This window comes from Hemitrygon akajei, chromosome 1 (genome assembly GCF_048418815.1).
Source record: "Hemitrygon akajei chromosome 1, sHemAka1.3, whole genome shotgun sequence".
In the NCBI taxonomy this organism is placed as follows: domain Eukaryota; kingdom Metazoa; phylum Chordata; class Chondrichthyes; order Myliobatiformes; family Dasyatidae; genus Hemitrygon; species Hemitrygon akajei.
This window is the reverse complement of record NC_133124.1, coordinates 50,486,095-50,505,653: the sequence shown is the minus strand read 5'-3', so window position 1 is coordinate 50,505,653 and position 19,559 is coordinate 50,486,095. Positions and strand designations below refer to the sequence as shown.

The 19,559-nt window shown below is 39.9% G+C and overlaps 1 protein-coding gene across 3 annotated transcripts in view; it reads left to right on the top strand.

The window, feature by feature from the left end:
• Nucleotides 1-2,241: 2,241 nt before the first annotated feature.
• The window catches only part of spidr (scaffold protein involved in DNA repair), a 266,484-nt gene continuing 249,166 nt past the window's right edge, over nucleotides 2,242-19,559 (top strand). For all 3 annotated transcript variants that reach the window (XM_073042799.1, XM_073042789.1, XM_073042809.1), the window contains exons 1-3: nucleotides 2,242-2,335; nucleotides 13,436-13,591; nucleotides 15,950-16,019. In XM_073042799.1, the coding sequence (XP_072898900.1) occupies nucleotides 2,318-2,335; nucleotides 13,436-13,591; nucleotides 15,950-16,019 (244 nt within the window). In that variant the 5' untranslated portion in view covers nucleotides 2,242-2,317. The remainder of the gene's footprint in view (nucleotides 2,336-13,435; nucleotides 13,592-15,949; nucleotides 16,020-19,559) is intronic.

Genomic DNA, 19,559 nt, shown 5'->3' with positions numbered 1-19,559 from the left:
AGAACAGTGCCAGGGATTGAATCCCGTTTGCTTGCACGGTAATATGTTACACTCACTGCTGCGTGACTATGCCAACCAAAGGTACAGTACATTCATTGTATATTCCAATTATTTTATGAAAAACTAATTTTGAATTTAATACCCATGCAAGGAGAAATTCAATTCAATATGAGGTGAACAGTAATGCTGGAGAGGCGAATTATTTGCAAAATTTAGTGTAAATGATTTAAGGAAAAGAAAAATTCTGTGTATAACTCATGGCCTCCAAAGATGTTGCCAGGACTGGAGGCCGTGAGTTATACACAGAATCTGGATAAGGTGAGACTTCCCCCATCCCCGAGAAAAAAATATGCTAAGGGGCATCTTATGGAGGCTTATTTGATCATGAGTCGCAAAGATTAGGTGGATGGTCAGTTTTTCGAGACATAGGTGAAAGGGGAAGGATTTAATGTCAACCTGAGGGGCAAGCTTTTCACGCTTTTTGTTGGTTATATGGCATGGACGGCCAGAGGGAATGATAGACAATTAGAATTTTAAGAGCTTTAGGCAGGTGTATGAATAGGAACAGCTCAAGGGATATTGAGCCAAACGCAGGCAAATTGGATTACCTCAGTTAGGATGGGCGAGTTGGGTCAAAGAATCTTTGCTATATTGCTCTATGATAATTTATTAGTTGTAGACATGTCATGTCTAATTCTATTGATAAAATTGTTGGGTCTAAATGATTGCTAACATTATACTAGTTCTAGATGGCCACTTTGGGCAAAGGGATTTTCTTGCCGTCTTGTATTATTGGGTTTTCTTATGACACCACCTTCCAATCCGAGAGAGTTAGATAGAGTTCTTATAGATAGCGGGGTCAAGGGATATGGGGAGAGGGCAGGAACGGGGTACTGATTGTGTATGATCAGCCATGATCACAGTGAATGGCGGTGCTGGCTGGAAGGGCCGAATGGCCTACTCCTGCACCTACTGTCTATAATATCAATCATGTCCTCCACAATTAATGACAACATCCCATGTCTTCTCGCATGTAAGGTCTCTTTCCTTAATACTGTTGTTTGGTGTCACGATCAGGAGTTAATGGTTGAGTTTGATATTGAACTTTGAAGCCGTTTGTCAATTCTTTTTTGAGAACAGTGGCTGCTTTGTTAATCGGACATTGGTAACATTTTAATATGTAGAATAATGAGTGACGATTGGAGTGGAATAAATGTGTTCCACCTTTGTTTCTAATAGTTCAAAACTATTTGAGCAGAATGTGATTGAATTCAAGCAGAAAGATGAATAAAGTGCTAAAAAAATTCTAACGTGTGGCGACCCACTTCCTAGCGCCGGACATTTATTGAATTGCCGATAACCCATTTACCGTTTGACCTGCTGGATCGACCCAACACTTTTTCTGGTTATCTATGCATATATTTTGCTTAGGCATATTTGTTGCAGCGCGAGAAATAAAAGAATGAAGAAAAACATTGTAATTGTACATTAGATCTAAAGCAAAGAACCGGAAAGCTTCGCTGTCTTACGAGATACGAATGTATGGTTCGAACCGGCTTTTTAAGGAATTGGTGATGTTCGGATCCGCAGTGCTGGTGCAAGTGGCGATTTCTTACGTTTTTATATCAAAATAAATTTTAATTACAATAAACAATTATTTACAAGAATAAACCGTGCAATGTACTTTCATTCTTACAACAGAGACAATGCGCTAAGAGGTGTTCTATGGCATTAAAATCAAAGGCACTATTGTCACTCAAGTGCCCCTTCCCGGGTGGTACACTACTGTACTACAATAATGCAGGTAGGGGCTTCCTCTCCCAACCGGGTACCTCACCGTTCAGTAGCGGAAGGAATTTAATGCTGTGACCCTTCCACACCGAGCCCTGAGAACGGACTCCTGTAGCATGGAATGTGCCAGTTGGCAATATTCCCATGTGCTGACAGACCAGAGAGCATCTTTCTCGGAGATGATGATCTTGATGTCCCTGGGTACAGCCCGTAGATCACAGAGTGCTCTGCCATCAGCTGCTCTTGATGAACATGAGACATATCCTGATACTGCATCGTTCTCCGCAAACCTTTCGCACTGAGCATAGCGGAAGACAGGCAGCGAAGACGCTTGGCTCTGCTGTCACGTGTGGTGGAGCTGCTCTCTGATAGGCTGAGCGTTGGTCGCAGTCGATCCTCTTCAGCGGAGCGGAGAATTTCACGCAGTCGTAGTGTGGCCTTTCCTTTGCTCCGCCTTGAGTTCCGTGGCAACGTGGAGGCGAGAAAACCAAGTCTCGGCTTTAGGGCCTGAGTGGATTGAGCGATAATGGCCGGAGCCAGAAAGGTACATGCTGGATAATGAGACAAGTGCACTGTTACTATTTGCACTACTGGAATTAGGGCAGGGTTGTGTGGTTATGTGAACGCCATCTTCCCCCTAAAACCCTGACCCCACCATTCTCTCTTGTAGCCTATTCTAACATTATTCATTTTCCCCTTCACAACCTGTATTACTATCCTCCCAAAGAGATTGAGTTAAAGCATATCTGAAACACCAGAAGTTGAAAAAGTGAAAAAGTCTACAAATCAACATTAAGGATACAAACTTACTGAAGTTAAAACTGGGGGCTATTCCAAGTACCCATAACATACACCTCATTCATACAACAAACATCTGCTAAACTTGGTTGATCATTTTCAGCTGAAGCTGATTAGTTTCCATATATTGCTGCATCAACTGTTCTATCATCAGTATAAAAAGACATTTTAATCAACAAATATCCCCACTTCTAAAGTGGCAAGATTATTGCTGAAGCTGCTGGAGATAACTGAATCATAAATATGACCCCGTGGAATCTCTACAGTGAGGTTCTAGTCCCAGCCGTAATTATCTAGCATATATGATTTGTTGATACAGCTTTGACATGATTTTGTTAGAGATGCACCTAATTCTAGGTAATGATTGTCAGAAGCCATAACGTTTCTTGTTTACAATACTGTACATTTAACTTTTCTTGGCACTAAGTGGCTGAATGCTAGGATCTTGCGGGGGGGGGGGGGGGTGCTAAGATGCTTCATCTTATTGATGATTCATAATGAAGTGGTTGTGAGTGCTTCAGTCTTACCTTTTACACTGATACACTGAAATTACCAAAGGAATTATCTTTCTTACTGGGCCCTTGAGTTTATGACAGTATATAAACAGATATTTGTTCTTCCTCCTTCAGAATTTATTGTGTTATTGCTGAAATTTTTGTATAGTCTATTATCGATGTGATGCATGTATATTTATGCCTTCTTTAGCTTCACCAGGTTGGCAGTTAATTTTCAAAAACCCTTGTTGATCATGATAAGCAGTGATTGATTGGTAATGATTGAATGAGGCTGTGATGTTGTAGGTTGTAGTGAAATAAATCTTTCTGCTGCCCCTGCATCATAGCTACTGGATCTATTCTGAACCATCCTATTTAAGTCATGGTAGTGTAGTGACTGACCAGTGTAATGTCAAAGGTTTGTCCCTTTAAGGACACAACTTTTACACTTCATGACAATGTGCCTGTGGACTAGTGAGCCTAAACTGAAAGTGCTGGGAAAATTCAGCAGGTAACATCTATAGAAAGAGAAAAGGTCGACATTTCTGGGTATGGGTAAGATGGTCAGTGACAAATGGTGACGTCCTGCAGAGAGTTCACAAAACTACTTTTTCTTCTCCTCCTCCTTTTAAAAATACGTCTAATCTGTGTGCGATTGGAGCCCGTAATTTACATTCTGACTGTGTGATTTTGGGCTGACTGACTGATCTGGTGGCTTTGCTGTTTCTGAGAGAATTCGGCATGGTTGAGACCGAGGTTGAGAACGGAGTGTGCTTAATTGCGGAGCACAAGCCCATAATCAGCACCGGTTCTTGGCCAACTCACTGATTAAAGCGTCGAGCAAGTTTGAAATTGATGAGGATGAGAGTGGAAGTCGAGTGGGTGTTTAGCGCTGCCTGCCTGCATTTGACCTGTCTCCCTTGATGTCTCATTCACCGCTGTCGGAGGGGTCTTGGGTAAGGTTTGATCAGTGTGGTTTGTGGATTAGATTCATTTTTAGTGGACGCTGCAGCTTATGTTATTGTGTGTTTTTGGTTACTGGCAGTCAACAAAGGACACAACATTAAATTGAAATGAACTAAAATGAATATTCCTAGACTGTCTAAAGGATTGATGGTTCATATTCTATCTTGTGCTTCTTCGTATTCAGCACCATTTTTTATAAAAAAGTGAAAACCTTTTTAGAAAAAGGTAGCATCACAAAGATGGCACCAGGACTGAGAATATTCAGCTAATAAGGTATTTCATTGCACTCCCTTGTACAAAATATTTCATTGCACTCTCACCAACTCTAAGAATTGAGAAAGGGTTACATCCCAAAGATTCAAAATACACTTATTATCGAAGTATGTATAGAGTATACAGGTTGAATGAACTTGATCTTTTTTCCTTGGAGCCACGAAGGATGAGAGGTGACCTGATAGAGGTGTATAAGATGATGAGAGACATTGATCATGTGGATAGTCAGAGGCTTTTTCCCAGGGCTGGAATGGCTGTCACAAGAGGGCACATATTTAAAGTGCTTGGGAGTAGGCACAGAGGAGATGTCAGGGGTAAGTTTTTAACGCAAAAGGTGGTGAGTGCGTGGAATGGGCTGCTGGCAACAGTGGTGGAGGCAGATACGACAGGGTCTTTTAAGAGACTTTTGGATAGGTACATGGAGCTTAGAAAAATAGAGGGCTATGGGTATTCCTGGTAATTTCTAAGGTAGGGACATGTTAGGCACAACTTAGTGGGCCGAAGGGCCTGTATTGTGCTGTAGGTTTTCTATACCCTGAGATTCTTCTTCCTACAGACAGCCATGAAACTATGAAATGCCATGGAACCCATTCAAAGGTTTGTGATGTTATTCATTCAATTTTTTGCCTTATCATGATTTGTTCTTTGTTAATGCATTGGGTGTTAGATTTTTTTTGGAATGGGTTCCATGGTGAGAGTGCAATGAAACATTTTGTATAGGGGAATGCAGTGAAATATCTTATTATCTGAATATTCCCAGTCTTGGTGCCATCTTTGTGATGCCACCTTTTTCTAAAAAGGTTTGCACTTTTGTTTTAAATGGTGCTGAACACAGAAGCGCATGATAAAATAGGCCTTAGTCAGGGATCTGTGTTGGGACTGATTCTTTTGGGTTATGGAATTGATGGCTTTTTTGCAAAGTTTGCAGATGATATGAAGATGGGTGGAGGGGCGGGTAGTTTTGAGGAAGCAGAGAGGCTACAGAAGAACTTAGACAGATTAGGAGAGTGGCAAAGAAATGGCAGATGGAATACAGTGTCGGTAAGTGTACGGTTATGCACTTTGGTGAGACAAATGAAAGGGTAGACTATTTTCTAAATGGAGAGAAAATACAAAAAAAACTGAGGGGCAAAGGGATTTGGGAGACCTTGTGCAGGATTCCCTAAAGGTTAATTCACAGGTTGAGACTGTGGTGAGGAAGGCCAATGTAATGTTAAAATTTATTTCAAGAAGATTTGAATATAAAAGCAAGGATGTAATGTTGAGACTTTATAAAGTATTGGCGAAGCCACATGGAGTATTGTGAGCAGTTTTGGGACCCTTATCTTAGAAAGGTTGTGCTGAAACTGGAGATGGTTCAAAGGAGATTCATAAAAATGATTCCTGGATTGAATGGCTTGCCATATGAAAAATGTTTGATGGCTCTGGGCTTGTATTCACTAGAATTCAGAAGAATGAGGGGTGACCTAGTTGATACCTATTGAATGATGAAAAGGTGGATATGGAGAGAACGTTTCCTATGGTGGGAGAGTCTAAGACCAGAGGGTACAGCGTCAGAGGTGAATCTGTGGAATTCTTCACAATATGCAGCTTTGAAGGCCGAGTCTTTATATTTAAGGCAGAGGTTGATTGTTCAGGGCATGAAAAGATACAGGGAGAAGGTAGGAGATTGGGACTGAGAGCAAAATTGCATCAGTCATGATGAAATGGCAGAGCAGACTCAATGGGCCAAATGGCCTAATTCTGCTCCTATATCTTGTGGTCTTATATTCGTCAGTTGGAGGAGGGCAAAGCAATAGATAATAAACTGAATGCTTTAGAAGCAGAATCAGAACCAAGTTCTTTTTGTCACTGGCATATGTCTAGAAATTTGTTGTTTTGCGGCAGCAGTACAGTGCACAGTACTCAAAATCATAATAAATAAAAATAAATATTGCAACAAGAGTCAAAAAGTGAGGTAGTGTTCTTGGGTTCATGGATCAGTCAGAAATCTGATGGCAGAGGGTTCGGGTTATGGTGTATCTCTTCCTAAAACTTTGAATGTATGTCTTCAGGTTTTTGTACCTGTTCTTTGATGATAGTAATGCGAAGAGGACATGTCCTGGATGGTGACGGTCCTTCATGATGGATGCCGCCTTCTCCAGGCATTGCCTTTTGAAGATGTCCTCAATGGTGGAGGGGCTAGTGCCCATGATAGAACTGGCTGAGTTTTCAACCCTCTGCAGCTTGTTCCGATCCATACTAGATAGTGAGTCAATCAGACAGAATGCTCTCCATGATACATCTTAACAAATTTGCAAGAGTTTTGGTGACATACCAAATCAACTCAGATTCCTAATGAAATGTTGTCACTGGCGTGTCTTTGTAATTGCATCAATATGTTGGGTCCAGGATAGATCTTCAGAGATGTTTACTTGAAACTTGAAACTTCTTAGCCTTTCCACTGTTGACCTCTCAGTGAGAACTGCTGCGTGTTCTCCCGATTTCCTCTTCCTGAGGTTCATGATCAATTTCTCGACCTTACTGACGTTCAGTGCAATATTGCTGTACTGATCCATTCATCCATCTGATCTATCTCACTCCTGTATGCCTCCTTGTCGCTATCTGAAATTCTGCCAACGACAGTTGTGTCGTTGGAAATTTATAGATGGTGTTTGAGCTGTTCCAAGCCACACAGTCATGAATATAGAGAGAGTAGTGGGCTAACCCATGAACACATCCTTATGGTGTGTCTGTGTCTATTGCCAGCGAGAAGGAGATGTTATTTCCGATCTACACTGACTGTGGTCTCCTGATAAAGAAGTCAAAGATCTAGTTGCAAAGGGAGGTCCAGAGGCCCAGGTTTTGAAGCTTGTTGATTAATACTGAGAGGATGATGGTTTTGAATGCTGTGTTTCAATTAGTAAACAGCTGCCTGATGTAAGTATTACTGTTGTCCAGGTGGTTCAAGGCCGAGTAGCAAGCCAGTGAGATTGCATTGCTGTAGACCTGTTGTCCCACCAAAATCTACACAATGTTCAGTCATGATCTGTGTAACATTTGCACCACAGGAGTGCCAAGAAATGGTCATCATCAGAAGAGAGTCCAATTATCTTTAATCTACCTTTAATATTCAGTGCCATTGGCGAGTCACCCACTATACATAGTCTTGTGTTTGCAGTGGGTCAGAAAGAGAACTGTACCAACCATATAAGAAATGTGGGCTATAAGAGTGAGATAGGCCCTGAGTGGTGGAAGGGCCTCAAATATAACAGCTGAAACATTTGATGGAGCAGGTGGAAGCTCTGCCCATAAAGCTCTTTTGAGAACATGTAATGGATGGAAAATTGTATTAGCTTTGATACTTTCCAAAGTGCTTTTTAGGCTTTTAAAAGTTCCTGACATTGAGAAATATTGAAAACAAATGAAAGAGTGAATGATCTAAAATGCTTTTAGGTGATAAATCAATTTAATTTAACTAATTACAAATATTAATGTATTCACAAATGGGTAATGTAAACTTAATTTCTTCCTTTTGTTGTCACAGTCATCTACCCATCCTCTCTAGCTTACAAGTTCCCAACTTGCATACGGTCTGTACACATGAACAAACAAATGGGAGACCAGCAAGATGCATTTGATGGGTGCTGTGAAGTATCAGTTGCCTGTTGTTGTCTCTAACTTGAATTTTGCAACATTAAACTCAAGCAGAGCACATCCTAGATAAACATATTGATGTTCAACTTGCAAATCCTATCTTGACACATATTCCATCTTGGCTCGAGGGGTAGAAGGAAGGTGTGTCTCGAAGTAGGATTTCATTGCACCTGGCAGAAATGGCAAATGATGATATATGGATGAGAGCATGAAAGGTAAGGACAAGAGGAAGGATATCTATGTTCTTTCTGGAGGGAGGTGGGACAAAAGCAGAAGTAAGAGCGGGCTTCATCAACCACAGTAGAAGGGAAGCCACATTGCTGAAGGAAGATGGCGTTACAGATGTCCTGGAATGGAAGACCTCATCTTGAGAGCAAATGCAGTGGAGACGGGAAAATTAAGAGAAAGGGATAGCATCTTTACCAGTGACAGGGTGGGAAGAGATGCAGTCTGGGTAGCTGTGGGAATTGGTGGGTTTATAGTAAAAGTTTCTCTCCAGAGCTAGAGACAGTGTGATCCAGAAAAGAGTGAATTTGAGAGCAGGTTGTAAGTTAGTAGAGATGGTTATAAAATTGATGAGTTCCCATGGGTGGAGGAAGTGACACCAGAGCATCATCAGTGTAACAGAGAAACTGCTGGGGAGTGGTACCAGAGAAAGGCTGGAACGGACTGTTCCACATAACCAACAAAGAGACAGGCATCGTTAGGACCCACATGAGTGCCCACGGCTACCCCTTTGATTTGTAGGAAGTGAGAGAAGTAAGTTCAGCCAGGAGGATGAGCATGTTGATGTAGTGGAATTGGTTTGATCCTTTGCCTTCTTGGTACTTGGTTAGTGGCTGCAAAATGGGTTATGAATGGTTCTCAGGAATAGAATCCTGCCATAACCTGGGGAGGATCTGTAATTTGCCATTTTTTTTTTGGTCTTCTTCCAGATTTAAACTGGCACAAGAGCTAAGAACAGGCTCCCCAGGTTAAGTACTGAAGAATTTCAGTAAACTCTTGGACTCATTTCTCATGGGTCTATTTAGACAACTCAAACTTCAAGATTTGGACATCTGCATTTGTGTGGTTCTGAAACTGGAATGCACTTGTATTAGTCAATCCAGCAAAGCAAGGGTAAATGCTATCAAATAGTCTGAACGTTGAATGTTAGTACTTGTAGATCAAAGGCAGAAAACCAAGAAATAAAAAGATAATTTTTAATCAGTATTAAAATTTTTTTTTGGAAAAATAATTGTGGGAAATTTTTTTTATTTTAAAAGCCATTGGATTTTTGGATATTTATTTTGAGGGATTTTACTGCACATAGTTAATCTTGACATTTTAACAATCTTGTTGCAGGTTCACTTGAAGTTCTCACGAATTCACTGATTTTTAAGATTTAAGGTTTTTGTTGGGCACCTTAGGAGGCACAGTGCAATATTTTTAAGACTAGAATTGCTCTTGAGCTAGACAAAATGATCTGTGGGTATGTTGCACTGGTGTCCCCTATTACATCCCTCAGGTTATGTTGTTTGTTAACACAAACAATGCATTTCTCTGTATGTTTTGATATATAAAAGATTCAAGGTACACTTATCATCAAAGGTATCTATGAAGTATACTACCCTGAGAGCCACAAAACAAAGAAACGCCATGGAACCTATTCAAAGAAAACATCAAACATCCAACATACAAGAAAAGAGAACAAATTCCACAAACAGCAAAAATTCACAGAATGTAAAGCAGAAGTCCACAGAGTCCTTGAAACAGTCTAGGAATGTTCAGTTCAACTTAGTGCTGTGTCGTTTGTTGACTGGAGGCCGCAGAGCCAGTCCATCCTGATCAAAATCACCTGAGAGCAATAAACAAAAGGAGTAACCGGAAACACGAATAACATGAACTGCAAAGTTCATTCCACAAATCATGCCGATCAACTTGCCCAAGACTGAAGACTCTGACACCTTTCTCCAGTAGCAGTGTGAGAGAGAGAGAGAGAGAGAGAGAGGGATGCTGGTCCAGCAGCAGTGAGTGAGACAGAGAGAGAAACTAGTCAAACGCAGGCAGACTGCACCAAACACCTGCTCGCCTTCTGCTCTGCTTGTTGATTTCAATCTCGCTTGGCGCTTTAATTGGCGAGATTGGTGAAAATTGAGTCGATCATGGGCTTGCCCTGTCTCCAGGCTTCTTGGCCTCCAGGATTCCACTGCTAACCTCATCGAACTCCCTCAGAGATAGTAAAGTACCAGATCTCTCAGTCACACCATCAAAATGTAAATCACAGGTTTCAATTGCACACAGCTTATTGGTAGAATCATATTTGAAAGAAGAAGTAAAAGTAGTTTTGTGAGCTATTCGAAGGATGTTGCCTTTGGTTGTGTTACATGTGATAAATAAATGAATTTGAATGAATCAGTAATTTATGTAAAAATAAAAGAAAGGCCTGTCAAGTACAAAGTCATGTACTTATCAACAGACATTGGAAATGTAGCAGAAATTGATATCTGGAGCCCCTCACACACAGTAACATTGTCTTCAATGTGTTCTCCAATGTGAGACCCAGTCCTGTTGACTGTTGGTTGAAAGTGACATTGAAGCCCTAGGGTCCACACAGTTCATCACTTCCTGGCAGCTTGTCCATTATTTGTCAAAGATCATTTATACCTGTTCCTACCTCATTCTTCTGACAGACCTCAAGTTTCTTGAATAATCTATGTACATTGCTCTCACCAACTTAAATGGCCATTTGGGTTTGGTTAGCTTGACTTGATCTGCATCATTTCTGAATATCAAACAGACAATCAGTTGTACCAGTGGTAACACTTTATTCTGCATTCTGTTAATGTTTCCCTTGCACTACCTCAATGCACTGATATGATGAAATGATCTGAATGGATGCCATTCAAAGCACTGTTTTTCACTTTATCTTGGTGCCTGTGACAATAATAAAGCAATTTAATGATTTGAAAGATCAAATGCACGGAGGAAGCCTTTTTAATTTGTCTTGGCTCTGCAGGTAATTATAAAACCAAAGATCCTTGTCACAGTTATTAGAAATGTCAGCATACAGGCTGCACAATTCTTTAATAATCTGACCCTACAATTATAATGTTACAACTATTCACATTAATATATCAAGAATTTGTTTGCTGCTAAAGATTGACACTAGTTTTGGGATTTTGCGTTGCTGATGCTGAAATTGTTATCCATTTCAAAAAATGATAAGCCTGGACCTTGGCAGATAAAGATCAAGGCCATTATCATTCCATTTCTCAACCATGTTTGGTCTCTCCTTGATGAAAGCAGGTTAGTTTTTTTTCTAAAATTATTTGTGGTTAAATGATTACTTGGGGTGGAAATATAGAGGTAAGGAGAAGTAAATCCAATCAGTACCAATTTGTTTGATTCTTAATTATGAAGGTGCAGGACATGTGTTCCAAAAGTGAAGAAATAAATGGCAAAATACAAATTGGCAGACAAGGGAAGTCAAAGCTCCTGTAAAAACAAAAGAGAGGGCATATAACAAAGCAGGAATTAGTGGGAAGATAGAGGATTGGGAAGTTTTTAAAAACCTACAGAGAGAAACTAGAAGAAACATTAGAAGGGAAAAGATGAAATATGAAAGCAAGCTAGCAAATAATATCAAAGTGGATTGTAAAAACTTTATCAAGTATGTCAAAAATTAAAGGGATGAGAGTGGATATAGGACTGCTAGGAAATGAGGCAGGAGAAATAATAATGGGACAAGGAGATGGCTGATGAACTAAATGAGTATTTTGCATCAGTTCTTCACTGTGCCAGGTGTTGTGTGTGGAGTAAGAGAAGTGGGTACAGTTACTATTACAAGGGAGAAGCTGCTCTAAAGGCTCTAAAGACCTAAAGGTGCATAAGTCACCCAACTAAATAAACTGTACCCTAGGGTTCTGAAAGAGGAAGCATTAGAGATTGTGGCGGCATTAGCAATGATCTTTCAAAAATCATTGGACTCTGGCATGGTACTAGAGGACTGGAATTTGCAAATGTTACTCCATTCTCTAAGAAAGGAGGAAGGCAGCATAAAGGAAATTATAGACCAGCTAGCCTGACCTACCTCAGGGGTTGGGAAGATGTTAGAGTCAACTCTTAAGGATGAGGTGATGGAGTATTTGTGACACAGGACAGGGTAGGACAAAGTTAGCATGGTTTCCTTAAGGAAAAATCTTGCTTGGTAGAACTGTTGGAATTCTTTGAGGAGATTACAAGTAGGATAGATAATGGGGATGTAGTGGATGTTGTATATTTGGACTTTCAGAAGGCTCTTGTCAAGTTGCCACACATGAGGCTGCTTACCAAGTTAAGAGCCTCTGGTATTACAGGAATGATACTAACATGCTTAGAGTATCGGCTGATTGGAAGGAGGCAGTGAGTGGGAATAAAAGGATCTTTGTCTGGTTGGCTGCCAGTGACTAGTGGTGTTCCGCAGGAGTTGGTGTTGGGACCACTTTTTATGCTGTATATAAATGATTTAGATGATGAAATAGATGGCTTTGTCGCCAAGTTTGCGGATGATATGAAGATTGTTGGAGGGGCAGGTAGAGTTGAGGAAACAGGTAGGATGCAGAAGAACTTAGATTAGGAGAATGGGCAAGAAAATGGCAAATGAAGTATAATGTTGGAAAATGCATGGTCATGCACTTTGGGAGTTGAAATAAATATGTGGACTATTTTCTAAATGGGGAGAAAATCCAAAACTGAGATACATAGGGGTTTGGGAGTCCTTGTGCAGAACACCCTTAAGGTTAACTTGTAGGTTGAGTTGGTGGTGAGGAAAGCAAATGCAATGTTAGCATTCATTTCAAGAGGTCTCGAGTACAAGAGCAGGGATGGGATGCTGAGACTTTATAAAGCAGTGGTGAGGCCTCATCTTGAGTATTGTGAGCACTTTTAGGTTCTCATCTTAGAAAAAATGTGCTGGCCCTTGGAGAGGGTCCAGAGGAGGTTCATAAGGGTGATTTCAGGAATGAAAGGATTAACATACAAGGAACGTTTGATGGCTCTGGGTCTGTGTTCGCAGGAATTTAGAAGGATGAGGGGGATCTCATTGAAACCTTTTGAATATTGAAAGGCCTAGACAGAGTAGATATAGAAAGTTTGTTTCCCATGGTGAGAGAGTCAAGGACATGAGGGCACAGCCTCAGGATAGAGGAGCGCCCTCTCAAAACAGATGCGGAGAAATTTCTTTAGCCAGAGGGTGGTGGATTTGTGGAATTTGTTGCCACGTGCAGCTGTGGAGGCCAGGTTGTTGCATCTATTTAAAGCAGAGATTGACAGGTTCTTGATTGGACATGGCATCAAAGTTATGGGAGAAGGCCAGGAAATGGCATTGAGGAGAAGGGAAAAAAGGATCAGCCATGATTGAATGGCAGAGCAGACTCGATAGGCCAAATGGGCTAATTTCTGCTCCTGTATCTTATTGTCTTATGGTCTTAATTCTGATTAATTTGTATGTTATTCAGAGGAAAAAACCTACTGCAATGATGGAATTTGTCTCCTTACATGACGTGGAATCCACTTGCAAGAGAGCAAATAGCCTTACTAAGAAATTTATGCCTTCACTTGCAAAATCATGGGACGACTGTGGGGAAGGTTTCCAAGAATTGTTACTGAAGAAGGTAAGATAATTTAACCTGTGAAGACCCCAAGACTTATTTTCTACTATATCAGTGACGTTATATCTTTCTTTCTGCTATATCTGCTGCTATCCTAATCTTGACAGTTTTATGAAAGATTTTCATTCACTTTTGCATAATCTATTGTGTAGAAGCTAACTTAGCATTACTTGGATCACACTTCTCCCATAAAAATCATAATATGCTCGCAATGCTCAGCAAGTCGGTCAGTGTCTGTGGTAGAAAAGCAGTTAAATTTTCAGATTGATGACCGTTCATTAGCATTGGGGAAAAGTTAGAGATAGATTACATTTTAAGATGCATGGAAAGGTGAAATGGAGAAGAAAAGATAAGTCTGGTCATATGGAAAATGGATGTGATTAAATGGCAAAAGAGTATTTAGTACAAGACGAAACAGAATGGTTAAAATAATTGCCTGGCTCTAGAGGAGGCATGGGTGGGAGAGAGGAATTATGTGAAGTCAGCTGAAGGAGAGAAACAAATGTGGCTGCTGAAAATATGAACTGTGAATGCTATTTGAAAGTGTTATATTTGTTGCTGAGTCCAAAAATTTGAAATGTGCCAAAATAGAAGATACGATGTTGTTACTCCAATTACTTTATGTTCTTAGGGGTGATGAACTGAGAGCATGGTATGGTTCAGGGAATTACAATGTTGTGGCCTTTAGAGACTTGGCTGTCGCAAGGGTAGGGATGGCTGCTTGATGTTCTGGTGTTTAGATGTAGGATGAAGGGCCTGTACTGAACTATGCTCTACGTAAAAGAGAAAATGATGGAAACAGTTATGCAGTCATTGTTTTCAAGAAATTGAATTGATGTTTTTCATTAATGACCTTGTATTAGAATAGATTTTATTAGAATGCATTCACATGCTGTATAATAAATAACTCTGTTATTGTTTTAAATTTTCTTAAATTTGACTGGCATTTCCAAAGATAACTGTCATAAATGTTATCTTCAAAGATTTGTTGGTGTGTGTTAAAGTAACTATGGCCCTGGGAATAGTATGAGCACCATAGACATTTACCCATACTAGATGTTTTGGGTTTCTATTGTTACGAACCCCGTAACTGGGTTACTTACCAGCAAAGATAGAGATGTCCGTTGGAGTCTGATGATACTATTTTTAACCGTATTTATTAGTAAAAGTACACAAAAATAATATCAATGCAAATATACAGATAATATACATCGTCAATACTAAACCTAAAAGTGCGGGTATAATAATAATCAATAAGAAATAAGCTCTATCGTTGTCTAGGGGTAATGAATTGTCCAATGGAAATATACAGTTCGTTTCAGTTCACGCAGACTGCCGTCGTTTGTTTGTCGTTGTGTTGCAATTGTTGGAGAGAGAGAGAGATAGAAGAATGGGAACAGTTACCGCTAAGTGTTTTGCCCACCTTCCTTTATGATTTCGATCCGTCGGTGTCTCGTTGCTGTGGCCGTTCAAGTATGACCTCTCCTTCAGCTAAACTGTTCTTCCGTGATGAGCCCGCCACCCAGGCAAGGGAGGACATACACGAGCTCTCACCGGCTTTTGCTATAAAACGCTGTCACTGGATTTCTAGCGTTTCTCCTGGTGTGTCTAAGGGGTGTTCCCCAGACCCGTCTTTTATCGTCACTCACGGGGTCTCAGATGTCAATCAGGTTGGGATGATGCAATCCCTCAACCAGACCACTCTGGTTGTCCCCTGAGGGGTTTCAATGAATAGTACAGTACTCAATACACAATTCCTTCTCCAAGAGACAATAGTAGTAATCAGTGGTTCTGTTCCGCTTATGTCAGGAGACATTCCAAACCTTGTGTATTCTGTGGTGTCTATAACAACTGCCTTTGCTGTTATCCTGTGTCTCTCCCATTACTGACATGCTGTGTATCTCCCTCATTTCCTGGGTCTCAGACCCGAAATAATAGCAATCTTGCGATTCTCAAAAAGGAGGGGGCGACTTTGCACCCTTCGGCCCCTCAGAGTAACTCCACATTCGTAACACAATTATTTCTCATATCAGAACAGTTGTTACACTGATGTTCAGTTATTCTGATGACAATAGTTGGAAATAACCAACAGGATTGGCCAAATTGTTTAGATGCAAATAGAGTAAAATCTTTAATCTGTGAGTAAAACTCATCTTTTGAAATCATTTGAATAACACAACACAACAGTCATGAGTAAAGATTTAAAAATGTTTTTGTCTAATCTTTTTGATATTAATGGTATTTTGAAAAAGAATTAAATCTGAAATTTGATACTTAATATTAACTTTGTTTTCTACACTCATTTCACTGAATGTTTCTCGGGTGCGGGAATGCTACTCATCTACAAATGTTTTGCAACAGGGTAAGAAATCTATGAGGCAAGATTTAAAAGTAGTCCGGAGCTTAACACCTGCACTTCATTCTACTGAAGGTAATGTTTCTCATTTTAACTGCTTAATGTAACCAGATCTCTCCCATTTTTTCCTTAAGGTGCTGACTGTTGTTACAGTTTAACTCCCATGTTGTGAGCATCTGATTGATACTCACCCATAGTTGTCCTGAATCTACACACTAGGTGTAGTCTTTTCAGTTTGATTGCAAAGTGCACCAAGAATGATTCTGACCCTGTTCCTGCCTGTGAGGATTTTTAAAATGGTGAGAGAATGCAACTGCATCTATTCAGCCAGAGGCAATAGATTTTCTTTAGTTTTATTTCCTGCCTCTCCAAGTAATGGACTCTTAGCCTGATATGCAGCACCACTACTGCTGGGGTAAGGTAATTAAGATTAGTCCATGAAATCAATTTGGGATCTTTATGGCTTATGAAAAATTGAAGAAGGGCAAATTATTATTTTCCTTCTGTCTTCAGAACGTTTCAAAAAAACAAACTGCATGTAGTATCTTTAAATTCTTCAAATTTGTGTTTAAGTATTAGCTTAATATTAGTTCAGTTCTGTAACTGGAAAATCTAATCTTTGTTGTGCTTTTGACCAGAGCTTGACATTATTTTTATGGTGTTTTAAAGGAGGTGATTTGCAGTTGGTTGAATGCCTAATGAACATGCTTTACCACTGTTTTGAAATTTGGCATAATGACCATGTCCTCAGGTTTCAAAAATCTGGAAGTGGTATTGTCTGAGCGAATACTAGTTATCTCCAAGTTCAAAGTAAATTTATTAACAAAATGCATATGTAAAACCATATGCCCGCAAGAAAATAAGATTCATTTTCTTGTGGGCATATCCAATAAATCCATAATAGAATCAGTGATAGACCACACCAACTTGGGTGTTCAGTCAGTGTGCAAAAGCCAACAAACTGTTCAAATTAAAGAGAAAGTAATAATAATAAATAAATAACCAATAAATATTGATAATATGAGATGAAGAGTCCTTGAAAATGAGTCTAGGTTGTGGAAGTGAAGTTATATCCTTTGGTTCAAGGGCCTGATGATTGAGAGGTAGTAACTGTTCCTTGTGGTGTGAGTCCTGAGGCTCCTGTACTTTCTTCCTGATGGTGACAGTGAGAAGAGAACATGATCTGGATGGTGGTGGGCGGGGGGGGGGGGGGCAGTTGGTGTTTGCTGTTGAAATGTGCTCAGTGGTGGGGAGGACTTTACCTGTGATTGGTGTTTTCATACCAACTGAGATGCAGTCACTCATTATACTCTCCACTACACATCTATAGATGTTTGTCAGAGTTTTAGATGTCATGCCGAATCTTTGCAAACTCCTAAGGAGTAGAGGAGCTGCCGTGGTTTTCTCGTAACTGCACTTATGTGCTCGGCCCAGGACAGATCCTTTGAAAGATGACACTGAGGAATTTAAAGTTGCTGACCTTTCCTCCTCCTGAAGTCAATAATCAGCTCAGTGGTCTTGCTGACATTGAGTAAGAGGTCCCGATGAAGGGTCTCAGCCCAAAACATCAACTGTTTACTCTTTTCCATAGATGCTGCCTGACCTGCTGAGTTATTCCAGCATTTTGTGTGTGTTACTTTAGTAAGAGATTGTTGTTGAGGTATCACTCAGCTGATTTTCAATGTCTCTCCTATATATTGGTATGTCATCACCTTTGATTTGGCTAACAACAGTGGTGTCATCAGAAAACTTGAATATGGAATTGGAGTTGTTTTTAACCACACATTCATAAGAGTAAAGCAAGTAGAGCAGGGGGCATCTGTGGTGCATCTGTGTTGATGGATATTGTGGAGGAGAGGTCAGCGGGAGACGCTCATGGAGTGAGTACTGTTTTAGATCCGCTCCATAACCTTTACTTTTTTTAACCTTTGATCACCCTTAGTCAACTTATTGTTACCTACACCATAAGATTCTTGCTACTTTCTCGGGCTTATCGTTAAGAGTTTATTGTGAATTTTTGAAGATATGCAAACAGAAATGGCTCTTAGATCCAAAGGACGAGAACTGGGGCGTAACCCGAACGGTAATGGAAAGAAGCAAGCTCAACCGCAACGCACTGAGTTAACTTATGAACTGTTTATGGAGGTTTTGGATAAAAAATTCGATGAACTACAACAAGTTTTTAAACAAGATATAAAGGCTTTTCAAGATTATATGGCTAAGACGGATTCAGTAATTAACCAGCAGCAAGCTCTTATCGCGTCTCTGCAAGAAGAAGCTCGGAAACGAGATTTGACAATTGAAAAATTGCAACAGGATTTAATTTCGACCATTAAATTGGTGGAAACACTTAAAGCCAAGAGTGTCGACTTGGAGAATTGGTCCAGAAGACAGAACCTACGTATACTTGGTCTCCCAGACGGCATAGAAAAAGGCGATCCTTCAAAATATTTTGCTCAACTTTTAAAAGATGCGTTTCCGTCGGTTTTTCCAAAGAACCCCCCGTTACTTGACCGAGCACATAGAATTTGGAGTAGTTCATCGAGTGCTTCAGCTAAACCCCCGGTGGTAATTGTCCGGTTTCACTATGTACACGACAAAGAACAACTTATTCGTGAGGCTCGGAGGGCTGGGATGATTAAATTTCAAAATTACTACTTCCGTTTGGTAGAAGATTTTAGTCCTGAAGTTATGAAAAAAAGGCTTCTTTTTAAACCTCTGATGTCTGAATGTTATGAGAAAAATCTAAAACCTGCGCTCTTATATCCTGCGAAGCTTAGAATCTCTCCGTCGAATGCTCCACGCCAGGTTTTCCTTTCTACATCTGAAGCGAGAAAGTATCTGGAGGAGAACTTCCCTACGGCTATAGACACTAATCCCTAATAAATGAGTGATTCTGATCGTGTAAGATGGTTTTCGATTCCTCAAACCAGAGTTAGTCTCTGGTTATTGGTGTAGGTTTATCCTATACTTCATATTTAAGTTAAAGTGTGTTTTCGTTATATTAATCGTTCCGTTTTATACACTTTAACCACTATACTATATTTTTGACTATTATTTTTGTTCCCTTGAAGGTATATTTTTAACCTTTCGAAGGGAAATTTTTTTTATTATCAAGATGGTGGTTTTTTGCAAAAATACTCTTGGTTTTGTTTAAGATGGCGTTATTGTTTCTTTTTTCGTCTTCTTCCTATAATGCATCGCTTATCATAGTTTAAATACTTCTTGATTTGTTTGGGTTATAACCCGATTTATAAACTTTTAGTGATTATATTCTTTTTTTTTAACAACTAAACATATTAAGAAGCGTAGATTTTAGTATTGTGATCATAATTTTTAAAGTTGGGGTGGTTTTTTTTATATATCCTTTAAATACGGAGTGGTCTGCCGCTGATATGGGGGTAGAATTAGTCTCATTTTTTCCTTTTTCTAGCCATATTTTGACTTTTTTTCTTTTTCTTGTGGGGGTGGGGGTTGGTCTGTTTTCCTTTTTTATTTTTCTTTTACCAGTTTGTTTCAGTTTTTTCATTCGGGCTGTTTTTGAACTACAAATATGTCTACGATGTCGTCACTTCCGGGTCCGCTCTTTATTTTTGTTCCTCTTCTGGGTGCATG